This window comes from Typopeltis vanoorti, chromosome 21 (assembly GCF_054136105.1).
Source record: "Typopeltis vanoorti isolate ZY-2024b chromosome 21, IOZ_Tvanoo_1.0, whole genome shotgun sequence".
Classification (NCBI taxonomy): Eukaryota; Metazoa; Arthropoda; class Arachnida; order Uropygi; family Thelyphonidae; genus Typopeltis; species Typopeltis vanoorti.
The window spans coordinates 78,659,313-78,677,055 of NC_143569.1; the positions used below are offsets into that span (position 1 = coordinate 78,659,313).

Below are 17,743 nucleotides of genomic sequence, written 5' to 3' on the forward strand. Positions count from 1 at the left end.
CGCCTTGCGACTTAAAAATCAAATTTTATCTTCGTTAAATTTGTGTCTGCCTGTATCGCCCATGTAGTTATAAGTAGCGAATTTATATTAGGGGAAATATCCTTTAGCACACGTGAACGTCAATTATTTACCATATAAAGTTGATAATTGTCTTCGTTTTCTGCCAGGAAAGCGCATATATCTTAATTAATATGTAATGCTTTTTTTTATGTAAAAAGTTTATTTTTATACTAATGGCCACTAAGACTGAAACAAAAGGGGGGGGAAAAAAAAAAACATTGAAGTGAAAATTCATTTCTCTCGAAAAAAAAAAAAATCTTGGATTGGTTGAAAAATTGAGAAAACCAGGAGTTGTTTCAAGGACTCTGAATTTAAATGAATCAACAATTCAAACAATCAAACAAAATGACCATAAAATCCGAGAAAGTGTTATTGCTGGGTGAGCGGTAAGTGCAAAGTGTGTTACTCGTGTACGTGATATTCTAATGGGAAAATGGAGAAATCTCTAATGATTTGGATAGAAGATTGCACTCAAAAGAAATTCCTTTGGATGGAAATCTTATTAAACAAAAAGCTTTCAAAGTTTATAAATATTTAAAAGAACTTGATGAAGATTCTTCAGAAGAAAGCTCTCAGCATGGATTTTAGTGCCAGTAAGGGTTAGTTCAAAAACTTTAAAAAGCGGTATTCTTTGCACAATCTTAAAATCCAGGGAAAATCAGCATTCAGCAGACGTAGAAGCTGCCTGGAAATATCCAGGAGACCTTTTAAAAATCATCGAAAATCTCAATGTGACCAAATGTTCCCATTGAGAAACATTGAACATTGAAAAACTGCAGCATAGTGGTAAGCAAGGTCTTATTACTGACTTTTTGATAACTAAACCAGCCGAAGTATGCAATGAGAATTATACAAATGATGTCCAAGAGATTTCAAGCGATGATGATGTCCGTCCACTCATAAATAAAGAATATCTACACAGTGTTATTTTTGAAGACAGTGATGACGATTAAAATATGCACTTCATTTTATTTTGCCTTAAACATTTATGCATTTATATTTAATGAAGTTTACATATAATTTGTAATTTTTATACTATGTATTTGTTTCATAGTTTACATGTTTTCGTAACTTACCTGAATTAAATAAAACTATATTTCTGTTGGATATGTCATTTTTGTTTATATAATTAAAATCGAAACAAAAAGAAACGATTTTGGAACATAACCCTACTTTTTCTATGTGATCCGAGTTTCGCATAATGTGATTTATACAATGCGGCATTTCTATGGAACCTAACATCCGCGTTATACGAGGGTTACCTGTATAGGTGAATGCCAAGCAGGATTCTGAAGAAATAGGTCTACAGATATTAGAGAAAAATATATAGGAATATATTCAGCATGTCCATATTTTATTTATATATTTTAAAAAAGCATATGATAGCATTCATAGATAAGGCCTTTGGGAAGTATTACATGAACTTGGAATACCTCATAAGATCATACATTTCATCAAAATTTGCACTACTGACAGCTGAAAAACAGAAGCATGGATATGCCCTTTTGCCCATTCTATTTAGCTCAGCTTGAGAAAAATATATTTGAGAAACTGTAAAAGTACACAAGCAGAATGGTAATATTAGGATATGCAGATGACATATGCCTAGTTGGAGAAAATGCTGAAGACACAGAACAACATTCAGAAAACTCAAAAGCTGACCAACTAGGGTAACAAATCAACTGAATATTTAAGGGTATGTGGAAATCTCAATCAAGAGGAAAATGGCTATACCATTAATAACCTGAAATTTAAAAATGCTACTTTCTTCAAATTTCTTGGAACTTTGATTATTTGAGATAATAAAATTAGTACAGAAATACAAGCTAGAATATGCTTCCAATTGATCTTATCATTCATTACATCATTTACTATCTTCCAAAATTCTATTGAGCAGAGTTAAAACAGAAATATACAAGACAATCATTAGACCTATTGTTTTATATGGAGCAGAAACCTGGAGCATAACAGATCAAAATGCAAAAGCATTGCAAATCTTTTAAAATAAAATCCTCAGAAAAGTCTATGGACCTGTAAGAGATAACACAACAGGTGAATGGAGAAGAAGACAAATCAAGAACTATATGAACTCTATAGATCTTCACTTCTGATGAAATCAGAGCTTGTAGATTGCAATGGTTGGGACATGTAGAAAGAATGGGTGAGGAGAGAATGGCTAACCAAACATTCAAAATAACATCTGATAGAAAGTGACCTACAGGAAGACTGTGGCAGTGCTGGGAAGACACCATCCAAAAAAGACCTATCAGAAATGGAAATCCTGGACTGAAAGAGCTCAAGACAGAAAGGAATGGAAGAAGTTAGTACTTGCAAAGAGCCTTAGAGGTTCAGCAAACTAAGGAAGAAGAATTATTTGAGTCACAATAAATTAGCAATAAAAATGCAATTTCAAATCAAGCATTACAGACACAACACTAAAACAGTGGTTCAAAAATATTTTATAAAATGGTTTATGCTTTCCTGAAAATTTATTAAAATTAATTAGCATAATTAATTTTGTTGATTTTTCCCTATTCATTAAATTAAATAGATACTGTAACAAATTTAAATTTAAAATAAGTTAAATTAAATAGATGCTGTAACAAATTTAATATGAAAATCAGCAATAAAAAGTCAAATACTATTTTTTTACAAATGGCAAAAATGATTTCAGAGCATCTGCTCATACATTACACTTTAAATTTAGAAGCAGAGAGTATTATGATAATAAATTTTATGAGTTGAAACAAATTAATAAAACATTATTACACATTTTAATATGTCAAGTTCATTATAATAATGTTACTACAATAGGAAAATTTAAACTCTAGAAGTAGACCTTATTAAGTGACAAAAAAACTTTATTTAGTTTTTTTGTCACTAGAAAATTACTTTTTCTAGCAGAAAAAGTAATTTTCTGCTAGAGACTGGGCTGTTTTAAGAGAAGGTTAAAATTGGAGAGTGAGAGGAAGAAAGAAATAGTGAGGAAACTGGAAATTTTGGAAGGGAGAAAAGAAAAAGAACTGGTTAGTAACAAAATATTTGCACCTTCAGGAAGTTGTGAATTCAGTTAGCTTTTTATTCCACATAAATACACTTATGGAAACCATGTATTTTCATCAACTATAATATATGTATAGCAGGTGCCAGACTGGTTAGTGTATCCACTCTCCAACCAACTGGATGTGGGTTTGAATCCAGCCTTAGGCATGCATGTTTGTGATTGTCTTTAGATGGGAGATGAATTTCATCACCCGATGTGAGACCACTACCCTTGAAAAAGTTCCATATTTTGTCTCTAGAGTAGGGTTTTCTGGACTATGTAAAAAAAATTTTCAAAAATTTTAAATAAAAAATATATATATATATATATATTGTTTGAAAAGTTTGGTAAAAAATAAGTTAAACACATTTTTTTTTTTTTTTTGGAAAAAATCACCTTTATTTCCCAACATAGTCTCCATCGAGGTCTACAAATTTGGTCCAGCGAGTTTCCAATTTTTTCATACCATTTAAAAAGTAGGATTTGTCAAATTGTGCAAAACAGTTATTGACAGCCTTGATGACATCCTCGTTAGAAGAAAATTTTTTCCCACCGAGTCAAATTTTTAAATTTGGGAACAAGAAGTCACATACGGCTAAGTCCAGAGAATACGGTGGATGTGGAACCAATTCAAACCTCAATTTGTGCAATTTTGCCACTGTGACGGCCGATGAGTGGGACGGTGCATTGTCTTGATGAAAGAGCACTTTTTTGTGCACCAATCTTGGCCGTGTTTTCTTCAGTTCTTCTTTTAAATGGTCCAACAATGACGCATGATAGACTCCTGTTATTGTCTTGCCCTTTTCCAAATAGTCTATCATGATAATTCCTTGGGAATCCCAAAAAACAGTGGCCATCACCTTCCCAGCTGACAAAACGGTCTTCGCTTTTTTCGGTGCTCTTTCACCAGGCATTGTCCACTGTTCTGACTGCTGCTTGGACTCAGGTGAATAGTAGTGGTGGTGGTGGTGGTGGTGGATCCAAGTTTCGTCTACAGTCACAAATCGACACAAAAAATTCCTGTGAATTCCAATTAAACATCGCCAAATCCTGCACCGAAATGGCTTTTTGCATGCGTTTTTGATTGACAGCCAGCAATCACGACACCCATCGCGCACACAGCTTTTTCATATGCAATTTTTCATGCAGGATATTATACACTCAGCGGTCTCCCATAACGATATCATGGATTTTGTCAATCATTTCCTTCGTAGTGACCTCAGTTGAGCATCCGGAGCATGCTTCATCTTTGATGGACTTACGACCACATTTAAACTCATTTATCCAAACATAAATAGTCTTCATGCTGGTGCAAAATCCCCATAAACTGCATCTAACTCGGCTTTGATCTGCACAGCCGTCCATTTTTTCAAATAAAAGTGTTTTTATCACTGCACAAAACTCGTTTTTCTCCATTTTTATGAAAAATGCAAACACAGTCGTTTTAAATGTTTGCCAAATGAGAACTATACATTGCACATGGCTAAAATTTTGTCAGTGGTCATGAAAAAGATGATGCATACCGACATTGGTATGAATGAACAAATTATGTTGACATCTATTGGAAATTTACCAAACTTTTCAAAAAACTCTTGTATAATTGATGAAAATAGAAAAAAAAAGAAAGAGAGAAATGTATTTAGTTTTAGTTTCAGGAAGAAAAGAATACTGAATTTGTTGAATACCTTAAATGATTAAAAAAAAAAATATTTTAAGTGGTTCCAGGACTGGACTTATGCATAAGCTAGACAAGCTATAGCTTAGGGCCTCATATTATATGAGGTCTCTGCCTCAGTAGAGATAAGCTAAAATTTACTCAGCAGGAAAGAGACTTCTTAAAAGTTATAGCTTAGTGGTCCTAAACCTTAAATCCAGCCAGTGGTTCACAAGATGAAAGATAAAACAAGCAGAGTTGACATAATCAAATAGCATGTTACTGTCTTGCAAGTAAATAATGTCTTGGAATATGCAAATAAATTTCTATAAACAAATTATGCAGTATATGACAATGAGATATTTCAGCTAAAGAAATAATTGTTAATTGCCCTCATAAATTATTTTATTTTATTATTTTGTGTGTGTATTTCTTTTAAACTCCATTCGTATTTTAAAATTTATTGTTAATTCAGTAATTCATATACCAGTGCGATTCAAAACAACTATAGTGTAATGAACAATACAATTTTTAGAGGAAAAAAAATAACTAAATAACATCAACAGCAAGCTGAGCACTGGCATTAATATTACAGCATGATAGGTAAAAAATTTAACATAACTTGCATCATAGGTTATTATTTCGGATTTATTCACTAATTAGGTGAAGTAGTTATGTATCATGGCCTTTATTGTGGAATATTATTAGTTATGATTAAGTTTATCTCTAATGTCATCACATTCCCAGCTATTCATGGTAAGATAATGATGCTCTGACCTGCTCCAACTATTTTGACATGATATATCTTCTATCCTGCTTCCAGTCAATTATGATAGAGTGGATAAAGAAAACAAATCAAGCAAGCCATTTTCTAGTTTCATTGCAACTTGTCACACAGACTTTCCATCAGTAACTGGCCAGCTTTGGAAATTTCTGGTGATTCTTAGTGAATGTGTTTTTATTCTGTAATATTATCTGTTCATATGATAAGATTTCTTAGAAGTGAGAAGAGTACACTATTGCTGTAACATTTATTTTAACAACCCAAATGCTAACTTCTTCTGCTTACATTGTCAAAAGTTTTGACAACCTGAGAAGAAGCAACAACACAAGTATTTGTTTATCGATTGTTGTGGTAAAGTTTTGCTAGCTTGGTTGGCTGAGTGGTTAGCGTATCCATTCTCCAGCCGAAAGGCTGTGGGTTCGAATCCCACAGTGGAGATAGATGTGTGCGATTGTCTGCAAAAATACTAGCGGTAGTTGGCAGTAGTTGCGATTGGTGGAAACAGAGAGTTGTAGAGCAGGTGCCTTCCCTCGATGAGTCTTTGGACTCCCCTGGAGGTGCTACGTAATAATAAATATGAAAATAAATTGTTGCTGGAAGTTTTGACTGGATAAGTCAAAGAAGCTTACCTGAAATATCTGCAGTAATTTATTTTTAGGTGGTTTTTATTGGGTATTTTATTATAGTATATGTTTTTAATTAGAAATAGCAAAAAATGTCATAACAGAAATAAAAGCTCAAGAATAATAAGATCATACTACTGTAAAATCCACAATAGTTTACTTTTGGTTGATCTAATTATTCGAGATGGGCTGCATAACTTATATACTTAAAAGAATCAATAATAATTGGAATTTCGGAACATAAATTTCAAGTAGCTCCTATTTTTAAATAATAACACTGAGAGCAAAACGCAATGAAAATGAGGCCGACTCCACTATTACCAACTAACAAGACTAATAAATCTAATAATTTCAGAATTACTAATTTCAGTTAGAGTTTAATTGTTGAGTTTGTTGTTAGTCAGTTTAAGGCAAGGTTGTTGATGAATATCAAATAAACTTTAATTAGTAGTTTTAAAATGATCAAATTTATTAGCATGTTGGAGGGCCATACTTACACTTTTCCCGAGGAGGGTAGGGATGAAGACTAGAGTGCTCTGGGACCATCCTATCATTGTTTGGGCCCTTAAATTGGCTCTAATTTTTTTGGGGGCCCCCAGCTAGAGCCTCATGAACCTGCACATAAGTACAGCCCTGCTTGCTGGTAACACTGGAGTAGATCCGTTTTCATTAAGTTTTGCCATTGAGTATTAGCATTTAAAGATTATTTTAAATTATAATTAAATACAGGATTCTTCAGAGATAAATGAGAATAAGCTGAAATTACAGATTATGAACTGAAATTATGAATATTAATTGCAAGCTTTCTAGTCAGCTTCCTATTTTGGAGGATGAAAAATCCTGCAAACAAATTTTGAATGAGCAAACTCATCTTCAGCAGAAAAGCTATTATAATTATCATAACTGATCATTGACATATCCTCCTTGTTATCATTATCAAATTCTTGATATGTACCTTAATGGGATGTTTAGGATATCATGATGGTACTATGCAATCAATATTTCCATTTTCTAAGACACTACTAACTGCATCAAATCCACTTATAAGGGCGGGGGGGGGGGGGGATGGAAAATTCCGATTAACACCTAGAACAAAAATGATATTAAAGCAACTGATATAACCACAAGAAATAATATATCTTAAAACCCTTTAACCCCCATGTTTTATGTGGTTAAAGGATTATTTTGATATCAGGTTTAATAGCTTTTCTTCATAATATAGCTTTTGTTTCCCTGTAGGTATTTGGGGGGGGGGGGAAGCTTTTGTCTTGGGACCTTATCATCTGCTTTTTCCAGATCTACAAAACTGAAATATAGATCCTTGTATACCCTCTGTCCAAAAAGACGCCAAACTTTTGATAGAAAATAAAACACAGCCCAATCATAATTATTGAAATCGTTTATTTCAATCAATATACTCTCCCTCAGCTTCGATACAGCGTTTGGCACGGTCAATTAATTCATTAAATGAGTTTTTTATATCGGTTTATGGGATACTGTTGAGGGCTGTGGTTACTAAGAAAAGTAATGAGAATTCAGTTCTCACCTTTGCCACAAATATATAATTTATATTTAAATATTAAATATAAATTATATATTTAATTTAATATATAATTTATTGTGGATGTTTTTAGGATACTGTTGAGGGCTGTGGTTACTAAGGAAAGTAATGAGAACTCAGTCCACCTTTGCCACGAGTTGCCCCAGTCCTGAAGATACTTCAGGTGCAAACTTTGTTTGCTTACACTTGAATAAAAGATTAAACTAAATATATAATTTATTGTGGATTTGAGTCCTTTAATAAACATGATATTTTGTTTTGGCTTCAAAACGAGACTGCCAACACTGGAAATGTTCCTTTGAAAAATCAAGCAGGTATTTGCTCCCAAGGACTTTTTCACTCTAAAAATTAATGGTGAAAAGTGGAGAGTGGCTTGTTTATTCTGCATCAACTGGATGTGTCTAATATTTTGTAAGCAAGCTTTTTTCAAATTCCAGTTGAGTATTAGCCAATGATGGCTTTAAGAACTGGCAAAACCCTGTTTTAATTAAATAACACAAGAATTCACCTGATCAGAGAGCAGCTTTGCTCACATATTTATCAAGAAAAGGTGGATCCAATTTAGATTAAAAATTAGATAAACAAATCATAAAAGAACAAGAATACCGGAGACAGGCAATCCAACATATTGTTGCAGTATCAACTTTGTCAGATGAGGATTGCCATTTTGTAGCAAGAACAAGAAATTTAATTCACCTCGAAATGGAAATCTTCTTGGATTATTAGAACTAATTGCTCAATCTGATCCTTCACTTGCTGCTGGTTCTGAAAAGCTGTCATATCTATCTAAAACAATATGAGATGAAATTATTGATTTAATGGCTAAAAAAGTAAGAAAAGCTATTTTTGAAGGTTTAAAAGAAGCTGGTTATTTTAGTTTGTCTGTTGATTCTGTGCTTGCTGTGTCACATATGGATCAATTAACTGTGTTTTGTAAGATATGTTTCTCTTCATGACAGTCATCTCATTGAATGATTTTTAACATTCATCCCAATAGAAAACTATTTATTTGATTTCTTGTTTTTTTTTTTTTAACAAACATGAATATTTTCATCCATGTTTGTTAAAAAAAAATACAAGAAAACTAACACAAAACATAGTTTTTCGCTTGTAACAGATCAATAAAATGAATAAATAATTTTATTTATAACAAAATCTTTATTATTTATAACAAAGTTATAACAAATAAAATCTTTATTTATGACAAAATTGATTAAAAATCTTTGATTTTACTATTAGTTTAACTGATATTGTTATTATTACCAACGTTTGTTTAATTTTTTTAATAATTAATAAAATGTATACATTGTACTTACGTAGTATTTTATACATACCTTTTGATCAGCATGAAATGCTACTGAACCTATAAATTTAATCAGTAGAGAAGAAAGGAAGCTCTAATAAGTTACAGTTTAGGACCTCAACAACCTTAAATCTGGTTCTGATAATAACTTTCTTAAATACAGCAGAATGAAAAGCAATATGCTTCACAGATGATGGATTATAGGTAGTGGATACTACAATCTGTTACCTATGGAGGTATTTTAAGGCAATTCGTAGTAAAGTCAACTGCTCTCAGTATATCAAAAGTACTGTTATGAATATAATTTCTTAAACAAATTTATGTTTATATATGCTTGGATATTATTATACTATAAATTATATATAAGCTGTGCAACTAAATACACAGTTCTAAACTGCAACTTTAAGATGGAATTTGAAGAGATCAAAAAGGTATACTTCAAAAGATATACAGAAGTTTGAAAAGTGATGCTGAAAATGAATGATATTCCCTAGGAATTATATGGACTGGATTTTGGTTATGTTAAACGTTTTGTTCAATTTACTTAGGATGATTGAATGAATGATTACCTTTCAACAGAATATTTCTTTAGAGCATATTTGGCACCAATGGCAACAGAGTTAAATATGCAGAATCCACAGGCTTCATTTTCTTCTGCATGGTGTCCTGGTGGCCTTATGATGGCCACTCCATTCTGACACTAAAAAGACAGTAGCATAGACAACTTACATAATTATTTAGAAAACTAAGTTCGAGAAAAATTAAAAGTTAGACATGAAATTACAATTTTTAATAACAATCATTTTGCTACTGGGTCATTCCAAATAATATCATCAGGGAAGGGGGGGGGGGGGTGAAGGAGCATAATTTTTGATTTTCACGAGAGCAAGCTATTTTATCACCCTATTTTAGATGGAAGAAAATATTTTATCCATTTTAGTTTAGATTTTATTTTTCCTGGAATTCTATTAATTAAGGCAGCCATTTTTATTTGATATATCAACAGAGTTTTCCTAATTTTTGACATGAAATTATTAATCACAGCTTATTTTCAGAACATCCAATTCCAGATTTTTTTTTTTTTTTTTTTTAAAGAGCCTCCATAGCTCAGTTGGTATAGTCAAAGTCCTTTGCGTTTGCCAACCACCGCGCTTGGCCGCACGAAGGAAGACTTGGTTTCGAGTCTAGTCGGCGACTAGAGGAAATTTTTCTAAGCCTTTTTTCGACCGGTTCCAGAGTTAGTCAATCTCTGGCACGGGCAAGCAGGTTTTTCCTCCCGGAAACTCGGGGTTTTTGTCCTGTAAACTCAAGAAAATCGACCGTAGAACCCACATTATTTCAGACATTAAATATATTGTGTTAGGGTTAGGGACCACGAGATGGCGGCATTTGAGCCGTCTCTCTTCACTGAGTACCGCTTAATTAGTGATAGCCTTGGGCCATCTATCTCTGATTGGTACCAGTGGAGATTGAACTGCCCACTCAGTCTCCAAAAGTTAGATAGGGCTAAATGGCCTCGCCTACTCCCCGTATACAGGGAATAAAAAGGCGTTAGCTGATTTTTTTTTTTTTTATTACCATTTTAATGCTCAAGGTGTGTACTTTTTGATTTTTTATTGGCATTTTCAGCCAAACTAATTTTTTTCTGGATAGAAGTTATCTACTTTAGGTCTTCCAAGTGCTCTCCCACTATTTTGTGCTGTACACTGCAGGTTAAGTTAAACACAAGCCTGATGTTTGTGTGTTTTTTGTATACATGTAGGATAGACTCCTGGATGATTTGAAGAAAGAGAGAGAGAGAGAGAGAGAGTCACTGTCCTTCCAAGAACGAAAAAGACTGCATAAGAATAGGCTTAAAGGCCACTCTGATGTTGTGTGTTTTATTGAGGGCTGAAACTTTGATACATAGGGTATCACGAGTCCAGCATCATAGGAAAATTTCATGTTTTTCTATTTCTATAGGCCACCATAATGATTGGCATTTGCAGGAAGAGGCTGATCTGAATTTAACAGACTGCATCCAGACAGCAAGTCAATAACACAGAGTTCTGTTAACAGACTTGTTGCAAACTTTAAAGAAACTCCTGACACTAATTGCAGTGTGCTTGCTGACTGGGTGTCTTGTCTGTATTTGTGTATTGAGAACAAAGGCAGATAGACCGAGCAAGTTCTGTGGATAAAAGCTTTTATAGCCAGAACTTGCCTTAAGTATTTTTCCTATGATGCTAAACTTATGCCTATAGAACAATAAGGAATGTGCTCTATGCATGAAAATGTTAATTGAATCTGTTTTCTGACCTGAATGTTTATGAAAGCCGAACATATGTAATAGCTTGTGTTTTTTTCATATGACAGTGATTCTCGACCTATGGGGCACCCCCCCCCCCCTAAGAGGGTGTGAAGAAAGTGGAAATCAAAGGGAAAAACTACTTTATTGAAACAAAAGCATGTAATGAAACTATTTATTTGCACAAAAAACATATAAAAACAAAAACATAAAATACACTCTGAAAATAAAATCATAAAATCAACTGTATTGAATAAATGAGTTACATTTATGGGAACATATCAATATTGCAAAATATACCAATCAACTAATTAAAACTAAACAATAACAATGAATTAAAAAATTAATGGCTTTCTTGGGCCTGTGTTGCGGAGCAAAGCTTTTCATATGATGGTGATACATTGGAAATAGACATTCTTAGTTCTCTTTCTATATTGAACTGAGATCTATATTTTGTTTTTAAGGCAGCCACTGCAGAAAACTCAATTTCACAAAGATAAGATGTTGGAAATGGCAAAAATGCACGAAAAGCTCTTGACTTTAGCGCAGAAAATTCATCATCAACACCAGCCCAAAATTCAAATAGCGATGTAGATGCAAATTGTCTTTTGATTTTGTCGCTTGACATGAAGTTTATAAATTGTTCCTCTTCTTCAATTGAGAAACTTTCAGGGGTAATTTGAAATGGGCTTCTAGGTTTCTAACCCACTCACACATTGCCATTATGTTATCTTTGGTTATAAAATAGTTTCTAAAATTCTTCATCAACATTGTTAAATGATTTTCAATAGTTGCAAATAAAACTTTGATGTGTTGCTCTCTGCATTGTAGGTTTTGATAAATTCATCCACATTTGCAAACATTTCTAATTTTTGTTGCTTTACCTTTTTGTTCCATAACTCTAGTTTTTCACAAAAAAGCATTAACTTTGTCACTCATCTCTATCTGTATTTTTTCCTTGGAGTTGCAGGATTAATATATTTAGTTTCTTGAATATGTTCACTTATTTGTGATGAAAAGTAGCTCAATTTCATCACAAATAAGTGGTCTCTAAACTTCTCTGCTTCTTCGTGATTTTCCTCTTCCAAGAAGATTGCTATTTTGTCTCTTAATTCACAAACATGTCGTAAACATTTTCCCTGTGAAAACCATCTTGTCTTGCAGTAAAATAGTAATGCTGAATGTTCCGCTCTCCAGCCATGTCTTTGCAAAGTTCAGAAAACAGTCTTGCTGTTAAGGGTCTCATTTTTATATAATTCACATGGCTATAACTGTTGTTAACACAATGCTTAGACCAGGACTAATTTCCTTTGCGGCAAGAGTTTCCTATGAATCATGCAATGTTTCCAAATACATTGTGGGGATTTTTTCCTCACAAACACTTGTAAACTTTTAAATCTTCCAGACATAGCGCGAGCAGCATCAGTGCAAATTCCAATACAATTTTTCCACTGTATGTTTGCTTTGCATATAAAATCATCCAATATTTAAACAATTCAGGTGCTGTGGCTCTTCTTTTGATTGGTTTACAAAACAATAACCCTTCAACCTCTGATAATCCATTGCAAAATCGAACATAAGCAATTAAATGACAATCCTTTTTGCTATCCGCTGCCTCGTCAAGCTGAATTGAGAATAATTGGTCACAAAGCTTCGACAAAAGTTGTTGCTGCATATCTTCATTATATCACCAATTCGCCAAGCAACAGTATCATTTGATAGAGGTATGCACTGTAGTTGTTAGTAAAACTTTTCCAAGCATAGTATCCACAATATCAATCGCAGCTGGCAGAATTAGGTCTTCTCCAATAGTGTGCGGCTTTTTGCACCTAGCTATTTTATATGCAATTTTGTAAGCAGCTAATAATGCTTTTTTATTTACAGACAAAACGTTTTTAATGCTAGATTTTTGCTTTTAAAACATTTCAATTTGACAGCAAAGACCTCTCAAGGTTTGTTAACATACTCCTTATGAAGTGTTTCCAAATGTCTTTTAAGTTTATTCGATTTCACACATATGCACAAAACCTATAATATAACAGGACTGTGTGTGTGTGTGTGTGTGTGTGTGTGTGTGTGTGTGTGTGTGTGTGTGTGTGTGCAAGTAGTCAAAGAGAAGGAAGGGATCTATTAACAAGTGTTTCTTGAAAAGCTAGAGTGGGGAAAGGGGGGGTTCATAGTCATTGTAAAAATACAGTACAGAGAAAACTGTTCCAAAGAACAGAGGTACATGTAATGAAGTTGGTTTGATATGTTTGGTGCTGAACTGCATATGGATGTTCTGAGAGTGGCCAGTTTGGCAGAGCAATTCCACCAAAGGGATTTATAAAAAGAAAAGCATAATACAGAAAGAGTGTCACTGAGAAAGTAACTTTTTCATGGACATTGTAGAAGTTTGTGCCACTGGTGGGCATTTGCAAGAGAGGGCTCATCAGGTAAGATATTGTCCACTAATGAATACAATTAAGAATTCTTAGGGAGGTTTTGGGTGCACCACCCTCAATGTGGGAACCTATTCTAAGATTGGTCACATTTGAGATTCATATGGTGAATCTCAAATGTGAATCTCTTGGGGGTGCTTAAGGGTCAAAGCTGTATAACTGAGAGGAGACCTCCACATAGCCTTTAAAGGAATGCGGAGAACCGACCAGGGCTTCTGACCTAATGTCCAATCCTCACCTTCTCGTGGTGCACCCTGTTGGGTATCTACTTTGATACTGAACGAACGAGGATGGGCTGGCAATTTGGGATTTAGCCGACCAAATTGTATTCTTATTGGTTAAACCAAAATAAAAAATGATGGTACAACATGACAAAATTTCATGCCAGCTGGGGCGTCGCCCGGTTAAACAAGGCCCCCGTTGTTTTCGCCAGGGAACCAGGGCGAACAGCGAAAAGTCAGCTACTGGAACAAATCTGAAAACAAACCCCAACTCAACATCACCAGAGTTAAAGATCGGTACTATCAATGTAAGAAGCCTGAATGGCAAAGAAATGGAGCTAGCTGAGGAATTAGATAAGTACCAGATCGACATAATAGGGGTGACTGAAACAAAAAAGACCAAAACTGGTGAGATCTTTCTGAGCAATAAATACAAAATGTTATATTCAGGCAATAACAATCAAGGAAAAGAAGGAGTAGCCATAGTATTCAACACAAAATATGAGGCTAATCTTCTTGAATGGCAGTCAGTCTCAAGTAGAGTAATGTGGGCAAATATGAGAATGGGGAACTGGACAATGAGACTTATTTGTGCCTATGGTCCCACAGAAGGTTCTACTAAAGTAGAAGTGGAGGAATTTTTTGAGGCTTTAGAAAAAGCAACTGACACAATGAAAAAGGAAAAGTTGGTCCTTGTTGGGGATCTAAATAGTAGAGTAGGAAATGATTGTGAGACATACAAAAATATTTTGGGAAAATTTGGAGAAAAGAGCAAAGCTAATAATAATGGCAAATATCTGTTGGATTTCTGCTCAGGACATGGACTGGTTATTACTAACACCATGTTCCAACATAAAAATGTGCACAAATTCACATGGAGAGAAGAGGCTAGGAATAAGAAAAGTCTCATTGACTATGTTATTGTTGATAGCGATGTTTTCTCCCTGGTGCAGGACACCAGAGTGTACAGAGGATTTGAAATTGGAAGTGATCACTATTTAGTCTTGAGCAGGATAAAATTGAATTTCATATTGAAAAGAATAACATGTAAGAAAGTTTTAAAGCGAATAAAAGTTGAGCAGCTCTCAGATGTAAACTGTAGACTAAAATACAGGAATATTATTGAAAAGAAAATGAAAGAGTTTGAGAACAGGAATCAAACCTTGGAGATTCAGTGGCAAACTCTGAAGGAAACATTGATTGATTCTGCCAGAGAGGCATGTGGTGAGGTTGTGTGCAAAGATAAAAAAATCAGAACTCCCTGGTGGACACAGGAAGTTAAAGAGGCAGTGAAGGAAAAGAAGAAAGCATATCAAAAGTTCCTGGCAAATAAGTCAGCTTTTACTCTTACAGAATACAGAGACAAATGTAAGAAAGCTAAACAGTGTGTAAAACTAGCTAAACAAAAGTCATGGGAGGACTTTGGCAAGAATATAGAAAATAAATATCAAGAAGGTGGCAAAATATTCTGGAGGTTGTTGAAGAAGCTTAGGAATGGAGGAAAGAGTGCTGTAAAAGGAATTAGAGATGATAAAGGTGAAATGAAAACAGGAGAAAAAGATATCCTTGAAGTATGGAGTAATTACTTTGAAAAACTGCTAAATGAAACAAGCAGTGATGACAGCACAGTGATAAAAAACACTGACCAGGCATGCAGTCAGGAATACATATCCATACTTGAAGTAGAAAAAGCCATCAAAGGCTTGAAATGTGGAAAGGCAGCAGGAGTAGATGATATTCGACCAGAAATGCTGAAGTATGGTGGTATAAGAGTCTTACAGTGGCTGCACTGCATAGTTCAGAAAGCCTGGACAGAGGGACGAATTACCGATGATTGGAGTAGAGCTCTCATAGTACCCATATATAAAAAGGGAAATAAAACTGAATGTGAGAATTACAGAGGTATTTCCCTACTGAGTGTTCCTGGCAAGATCTATGCAAGTATACTTGAGAAACGGTTGAGAAGAATTGTGGAAGAAAAGCTTGGTGAAGAACAAGCTGGATTCAGGCCAAATAGAGGCTGTCAGGATCAGATCTTCACTTTACGACAAATAGTCGAGAAAGCATGGGAATATAACAAAGATCTGTATTTAAGTTTTGTCGATTTGGAAAAGGCATATGACAAGGTGCCAAGAGAGAAGCTATTCAATACGCTGCAGTTATATGGTGTCAATGGGGCATTATATCAAGCAATACTTAGTCTTTATTTGAGTTGTGAGTCAGCAGTTAGAATTGAAGGAAGTACAGGAAGATGGTTTAATGTTAAATCTGGTGTGAGACAAGGATGTACATTATCCCCTCTGTTATTCATTATCTATAAGGATCACATTATGAAGGAATGTGGTATTAAACCTGATATCAAAATTGGAGATGTTAATGTCAGCTCTTTGCTTTATGCAGATGATGTTATACTTCTAAATAAATCCGCTACAAGTCTGCAAGATTCTCTGACTAAATTGAATAGGTGTTGTAATAGATATGGTATGAAGGTCAGCAATAAAAAGACAAAGACAATCAAAATAGGCAGAATCATTGAAAATGTCAACTGTGTTGTGAATGGTGAACCTGTGGAACAAGTAAAACATTTCAGCTACTTAGGCACGATTTTTACTGAAGATGGTAAATTAAATATAGAAATAGACAACAGAATCAACAAAGCTGGTATGGTGGGAAGTCAACTGAATAAATTCATATGGAATAAGAGAGAAATTAGTCGGAACACTAAATTAGCTGTATACAAGACAGTGTTCAAACCAGTTTTAACTTGTGGATCTGAGAACTGGGTCAGAAGTAAAACACTTGACCAAAGACTAGAGACCGCAGATATGAGAGTCCTGAGAAAGATTAGAGGCGTGAACAGATGGCATCAATGGCAATATCATATTAAAAATGAGGATATTAGGAAAGAACTTGACATTGTCAGCATCCAGGAATGCGTTAGCAGAGCTAATCTCAGATGGTATGGTCACTTAAATAGAATGGGAGAGGAAAGATTAGCAAAACAAGTGTTCTCTGCCAGGTTGGCAGGAAAACGACCCAGAGGAAGACCAAGGTATAGGTGGATTGATACGGTACAAAGTGCCTTAGACGATAGAAATATAAGATCTGATAATGTTGGAGTCTTGACAAGTAACAGACTGATTTGGAGGAAAATTGTAGATAGGAAGTTAGTAATGATGTAATTTTTTCATGTAGTACTGTCATATCCTGTACACCCCTTGAGGGTACATGGCAGGAATTTGATGATGATGATGATGATGGTGAATCTCAAATTTTAGGCAGTGGCGGTTCATCCATAAGGCCCACATCCAGCCCTGCAGTCCTTATGGAAGAGCTGCCACTGGGTTAGTAGTTTTGTGTGAAATAAGCAGTTTTGAATAAAAAGAATATGTTGATGAGATGGCTATGATTGCAATATGTTTATGCCAGGATAAGCTGGATGTGAGCCTCTGTAGCTCAGTTGGTTATGATGGAGCCTTTTGTTTAGAAAGACCTGGGTTTTAATCCTGTCCAGGACACAAAAAATCTATTAAGGGTTTCCAACTAAAGTTGAGTTAGGTGGTCTCATACAGAGATGGAGGGTGTTTTCCTCATGGGAATTCAGGTTTTCCATCCCACAAAACAGGCATACCATTTCCGTGAATGCATACATATACAGGCATACTCTAAGAAGATGCAGCAGAGGAGTGGTAAGCCAGCTGTTTTATTTGCCTAAAATCCTAATTAGAGGACTCAACCCATCTTGGATATATGAAAAATGGATGGA

At 34.5% G+C, this 17,743-nt stretch overlaps 1 protein-coding gene across 3 annotated transcripts in view; it reads right to left on the bottom strand.

The window, feature by feature from the left end:
* The window catches only part of LOC150095019 (protein deacetylase HDAC6-like), a 694,680-nt gene that overhangs the window by 242,286 nt on the left and 434,651 nt on the right, over positions 1-17,743 (bottom strand). For all 3 annotated transcript variants that reach the window (XM_090411706.1, XM_090411707.1, XM_090411705.1), the window contains exon 22: positions 9,598-9,728. In XM_090411706.1, coding sequence (XP_090267832.1) covers positions 9,598-9,728 — 131 coding nt within the window. The remainder of the gene's footprint in view (positions 1-9,597; positions 9,729-17,743) is intronic.